We start from the raw sequence: 6787 nt of genomic DNA on the forward strand, positions 1-6787 counted from the left end.
TTTTATGTACTTTAATGTTTTACAAATATTTCTAATATTACGGGCGATACAATAAAATTCTATTCTGAATTTTGTATATAAATTATTATCGAATTTATATTACGCAGTTGATAAATGAATAATTATTGCGAATAATAAATACATGTTAAAATAGAGTTCTTTAATTATTATCATTATACTCACTAATTAAACGTGTTGCAACTCGATGACAGTTCGGTAGGTATCAGTAACATTTAGCTAACGATCGAAAAATATGAGGATTAATTTTCACAACCTTTAATTATGCATTTCAACTAAAAACTCACCTCACATCACGAGATTAATTAAATGGTGCGTACATTTAATTGGAATTGAAACTACTTGAAAGTGAAAATTAAATGATACACTCGTAATTTTGTACGCGTAAATCAATCTTGGAAAGGCACGTGTTAATTAACGTTATTACTTTATTCTATGATTTATGTTATCCCGCACTTTAAAGCTATTTAATTTTAAAGGACAAATATTTTAAAGCGTGATGTAAGAGATTCCGAATTTAATTATTTATTAAAAAAAATTATATCACTCGTGTATATCGAAATTAATTAATAATTTATAATATTCCGATTTCGTCCGTTATACTGTATTGCATTTATTTCAAATTACGCGTAATATTCATTTGATAAATTAGCTTGGCTAATAAAATTATGGATTATGAGAATTAATTAATTGTGATTAATAAAAATGTCAATTAGTGCGAGATACATATATTTGCAGAAAATGATCGTTGCGATAAGTAATGTATTCGACGCGAAGACACACGTTCCACTGTTATCGTATAAATGCGTGTTAATAATAAGTTATAACGAGGATAGACCGTTTTCATTGTTTATAAATTACCGCGTCATTTCCTAGAATTGGGGCTTAGCCTGCGCGACGCTCGGTCTGTTGTTTGTACGCAAGGTCGACACGTTATCATTTACACGACAATCGTAGTACGTGGAACGTGTCGCTCCGCATAGTTCGCGTATCTTATTCTTCCTTGAGATGTGCTCGCAGACGCAAATTGCAAAATTTTGGGTCATATATCATCGCGTTTTGTTTAATTAATAAGTTAATTTCCAATTAATCTCATCTGTCCTTAATTATATTTTTTAATATTTATCAACCAATAATTTAAATTTGATATTTTATATACATTGGTGATTTAAAGACTTCTCATTGTTTAAATTTCATCCATTAGATAAATTTGTAAGAAATGTTAGGTAAATTATCACTTTGTGCGATCATATCTTTTCCATATTTCCTCTTTTATTGCAATGTATCGTGTGATTAATATTGGGAATGTTATGTAAAGAGAGAATATCATGTAGTGTCAATCATGCCACGAGGTTTGGTCAATCACGCTACGAAGAGTAAGTACACATTTCCTATTTGATTGATTACACGAAATTGATAATGAATTATTATTTGCTGATAAATTTATTAATGTTTTTATTTATTACTTATACGCGCGGATTAAATCGCCGAAACTTTATCAGTGAATTTAAAAAAATGATTCAATTTGAAATTGTTACTTTCGTCATATTAGTTACGGGTAATAATCAAGAATAATATTCTTTCTTCCTTGATAATTTATTTAATTACATGAATATATCTTCATATCTGTAATAATACAAAACGCTCGCAAAATCTTAAATTATGTACGTTATGAAATAATGATTTCCCTCGATCGGCAACGCGTTGGATTAACTCTTTTTTTGGCTCTTTGTAGCACAACATGATTGTAATAACTATATTTCTTTCAATTTTGCAAAAAAGTTAATAGTACACATTTTTAGAAAATCCATTTTTATTTTTTTCGACAATTTTTTTTTAAACTTAAGAATAATTTTTTTATAATTAAAAACGCTCCATAAATCAGGGCAGAAAGGATTAACCTGATTTCTCATCTCGAACACGATGTTCGAATGCTTTCTTTGGCTATCAACATATCGTGTTGCGATGCCATTTGGCACGAATTTCATTACACTTCTATGTAAAGCTATCTTCCTGTTATCGCCTTTACAGCGAAAAAATTATCCTATCATGTTAACATTACAACGTCTCAAAATTAATTTACGCTAAGGCCGACCACACACATTCAAGTAAACTTGTACAAGTGGTTCGCGCAAGCATACTTGTGTAAGTTTACTTGAACGTGTGTGGCCGGCCCAAGGAACTATCTTTTGATGCAGACATTAACACACCCTTGCCGCTCGCAAGGATAGCAACGTTGGCAATTTTATGAATGCAAATTACTTAACTCTTAATTAAGTAGCAATTAATCTTTTCTTATAACTGCCGTTTCTAAAGTGTCACATTTGACTTGACTTTGCATGAAGTTTACATAGTTCCACATTTTCACTCAGTTCGAAACTGAGCAAAAAAATCCTACGTACAAAAATCATTTACAAATATACAAAATTGATGAATTGCGAAATTGATCATAAATCCTATTTTGACTGAAAGCAATTTGTCTTCGTAATTTTAGTAACTGTGTGTTATTTGCCATTAAACCCCCACAATAACTATATTTACACTATTTAGTTATATATTTCTTTGAGTTAACTTCTTGATTTGATTTTGTCGTATAAATTCGTACTACTAAGCCGTGATTTTCTTAGCGATATATACATATTTTTGATCTCCAATCTATGTTTTTCATATACGTATATACAAAATTGATTTCGCGACCGTAATTTTTCGTTCTGTCTTGTAAATATCAGAATACTGCAACAATTATTAAGAATTCATGGGAAAATACTGTTTAACTTCTTTTCTGCATTTGCTCCCAAAATATTATGTTCGATTTGAGCTTGCCAGGTGAGATCACGGCGGTGTCGTTGGTCTCTTGTTTCGATCGCACGATTTCTGTTCGATTTGTAGGTCGCTCTTCTATTAACGATCGACTGACTGGTAGCGACGTTAGTTTTCCGGGCATTTGACGTAAACCCTCCCGAAATTCCCTCGAAAGAGATCTGGCTGTCAAACTGTGCATCTGCCTGGGCGTTTCAACTATCTGTACTTCAGGAGTGACCGATCTATCCTTGGCATCATCTACTTTTGCCACCTGCGAGACAGAAAATCGATTTGATCCAATATATAAATTGTACTGATGTATGATGCCTATTTAAAAAAATGCTCTATATTAATTCTAAAGCTTCTGAGGCTAAAAATAGAAATATTCATAAATATTTGTGTCATGAATAATTATTCAAATAAATATTATTAATGTGTCAAATGTATGACGTCATAATTTTTGGGATTGTACTACAATTTAGTTTAGTTAGTTACTGTGACCGACAAATTTATGCAATTAAATAATCAAATTAAATATTCAGAACAAGAGTGAAGCCTACAGGTTATAGTTCATAAGTCTTTTTCATCTGAATTTGTAGTCATTCAAATTTTTGAAAATTCTGGTAAATATTTTACTTGTAGAACATTTTTCTGTTTCTAAATAAATCCATCTTATTTATCCATTTATTTGTCTACGTATATCTTTTATTTTTATGAATTATGAACGTATGTTATTCTTGCTCTGAACAAATGCATCGAAATTCGATATCAGTCCAAGACTAAACTGAAATCTAACTGAAATGAAAAGGGTATTTCGTTAGTTACCGAAGCTCTGTATACTTTCGCGGGCATGGCAGTCTTTTCGGAAGTCTGTCGCCTGCCGAACACTTCCGCGAGTCTTTTCACCGAGGGCATCACCCGCAATTCTTCATTCGTCTCCCGAGACTGAGCCTTGGTCATAATATATATATCCTCGAAAGATCTCTCGACGTCGGATGAGATTTCATCGTAATCATTTAGCGAAATGTCATCCTCAATGATCACATCGCGTTCCCTCACGTAATCCAGTAGATTTATGGCGGTCAGTTCATCCTGCGTGTCGTTCACGTAAACCGGATTCGCATGATAACATACGTCTTCAGCGACATTTGGCATTGATTTGACGGATATTAGCCGCGAATTTACCTCCTCGACTTCGTCCCGCAGCTCGTTGAGTCCTCTTGAGCTCTTCGCGAAATCCTTGCAGCCGAATGATCTCGGCGTGTCAATCATATATTCTTTATATCCATGTTTAATCAGGTTTGATTTGTCGTTGTTCCGCAATGGTTGGTCCAATTGGTTGTTGGAGTGAGCGCGACGCAGACCATTTTGATAGCCGAAGGAGCTCAGGTCCAGTCTATTCACCATTCTTTGTTGGCCGATTTGTTGAGGCTTCTTCTTATCCGAAAACTCGTTTTCGAAACCGTACGCTTTCAAGTCGATCTTCCGAACTTTTCGCTCCTTATCGTCCTTGTGTTCAGCTTCGATACTTTGCTCCTGATTATTAAGCTTGGCATTAATCTCATTTTTGTTGTTTTTTCTCTGATTCTCCAAAATGTCGTCCGTTTGTTGGCGGTCCTTCCACATCGTTTCATCAGGCGTGTCTTTCTCGTTTTTGACTTTCTGACGATCGACAGGAACACGCGAATTCATGGCGTGATTATTCGTTTCGAGACTAATTATCTCGGCGTTGTTCTTGCGCCATGAGGCCGGCATCTTCGTATCTTTCTCTTCTTGCAGGATCGAAATACTATCGTCGGTCTCTTTAGACATAGGTAGTCGTTCTTCCTGGAACATATGAAGAATCGACTGATGTTACCGATCTAATGTAGGATTCATTCGAAAACTGCGTAATTTATGTTGTATGTTGAATGTTATTCTTTTTTTTACTTTCTCTTGCATGCTGCGAGTAACAAAATTCCTGTTCCTTTTCTTTTTACTTTTCTTTTTCTCTCTCGTGAAACTGTCATACGATTAATATTATTGTCTGTTGTAATATTTTTAATATAAATGACAATATTCTTAACATAAATTTGATATTTAACGCTGTAATAATATTAATAGTGATATTGTAAGTAAACAATTTTTTAATATTATGTTAGTACGATTTTTACCTGATCTGTAAGATTATCGATTTTGAAAGAAGTAAATGACAATAATTATTAATCATATGGACACTTTTTTGCTCAATACATACGAGTATCAGTCGCGATTTTATTAACGGATGGAAATTTTTTCTGTTCTTTTTTGTATTTAAGATGTTCAAGTTTAAATTCTCGATATTAATATGGGATATATAAATTTTACGCAAATATGTAAATTTTGATGAAAAGATTTTCTTGAAGAACTTGAGTGTTAGAGAAGAGTACAACAATTTACGCGCTATATTAGAGAATATTGAAGTTTTAGACATTTCTTATTTATACAAAAAATTTGGAAGAATAGCAGCACGGACTAATATGTTTTAAGCACACTCGTGTATTTGCTTTTGCAAATTAAGAATAAGCTGTTTCTATTAATACGTTCAAAAAGCCTTTTTATTAATGTATTATGTGATCTTTATATGTTGCAAATTATGCAATATTATTTATTAATATGATTACATATAAATAGTATTCACCTTCATGATTAATACTGCAGTAAAGCATTATTTTTTATGAGATGGTGAAACTTATGAATAATGTATAAAACATGTTAGTACGGATTAATTACGGATTAGTACTTCTAATTTTAGTTAGTACGGATTAATACTTCTACTTTTAGTACGGATTTAAAGAAATTATTAAACACATAAAATTTTACAAATAATGTGAGTAATGTACATATTAATTGCTGTATATTATTAAGATTTAGGAGGGCAACAAAAAATTGCGAGAAATATTAGGATTTACATTTCGAGCGTATATATATATATATAAATACGATTATTTGTTAGCCATCACATACGCTGTAGATAGATGGTACTTACCGATTAAAATATTCTCTTTCGTAGTTCGTAATTGCGGAATCGATTCCATTGTGTTAACGCGAATCGAGTAGTATACGAGATACATCGAGAATACGTAGATGCAAATTAGATGCATTCTATGTGCAATTTGTGCAAGCGTGATGCATGCATTTCCAGTAGTAAATAATTCAGATTGTCAATTGAAGATATGTCTTGGATTCACATCTTCACTTAAAAAATGTACAGAAATGAAATTTGTACATGCGTCATAGTTAATGCATGCGATTTTCTTCTTTCGAAACATTTTTTAGCATGTGTCTTCAATTGCATGAAAACTATACAATGCAGAGTACGAAGACGCAAATCTATTTCGTACAATAATCTATTCGTTTGATAATGTCGACGTATGCTATTAATATTGTAACACGTAATTATCATTTACGTTACAACTTCTGAAGCAATGAAGTTGGTTCTACTATAACACAATTCTCTAAAATAATTTATTCGCGTCGATAATCGTGATTTTCCATTACATTGAAAAAATGAAAATATAATTTAAATCTCGCGTTATATCTTTAAATATATGCGAGAAAAAGCGAAAAGAAAATTAAAAGACATTATATGTAATAGTATACTATAAATAATGTGCAATTTAAATATTCTTTAATATTTGATACTAAAGAAATCTAAAATAGAATCATAATTTGTGAATTGCTACGCAATAATTCTTATATGTTATTAATATCAAGTAGTAACCATCACCTGTTGCATGCGAAGAATATAAATTTTTGACTGTTCAATTAAATTAATTAAATAGTTGAGATTTTCAGTTCAATATGAGATATATATATATATATATAATTCATATGTGTATACAATTTTATTTTAGGCATCTAAATTTGCATAAAAATCATGATATCTTTCACGAATATCACAAATTAATTTTTGTTAGCAATTTGGAAGCAAAGGTTATACCGTTAT

General features: G+C 31.7%; 2 protein-coding genes across 4 annotated transcripts in view; one reads left to right on the forward strand and one right to left on the reverse strand.

The window, feature by feature from the left end:
- The window catches only part of LOC108753353 (uncharacterized MFS-type transporter C09D4.1), a 67676-nt gene that overhangs the window by 2086 nt on the left and 58803 nt on the right, over positions 1–6787 (forward strand). The window contains exon 1 of one of the 3 annotated variants that reach the window (XM_018494873.1): positions 1187–1394. The exons of the other annotated variants lie outside the window; for them this stretch is intronic. The gene's annotated coding sequence lies outside the window, so the exon portion shown is untranslated. Of the gene's footprint in view, positions 1–1186; positions 1395–6787 lie in introns of those variants that run through there. 3 annotated transcript variants of the gene reach the window in all.
- LOC108753313 overlaps positions 1830–6787 on the reverse strand; it is a 32969-nt gene continuing 28011 nt past the window's right edge. The window contains exons 15-16 of the mRNA XM_018494795.1: positions 3646–4647; positions 1830–3091 (exon numbers count right to left, since the gene is read on the reverse strand). Coding sequence (XP_018350297.1) covers positions 2789–3091; positions 3646–4647 — 1305 coding nt within the window. The 3' untranslated portion in view covers positions 1830–2788. The remainder of the gene's footprint in view (positions 3092–3645; positions 4648–6787) is intronic.

The sequence above is a fragment of the Trachymyrmex septentrionalis genome, unplaced genomic scaffold (assembly GCF_001594115.1).
Source record: "Trachymyrmex septentrionalis isolate Tsep2-gDNA-1 unplaced genomic scaffold, Tsep1.0 scaffold69, whole genome shotgun sequence".
Classification (NCBI taxonomy): Eukaryota; Metazoa; Arthropoda; class Insecta; order Hymenoptera; family Formicidae; genus Trachymyrmex; species Trachymyrmex septentrionalis.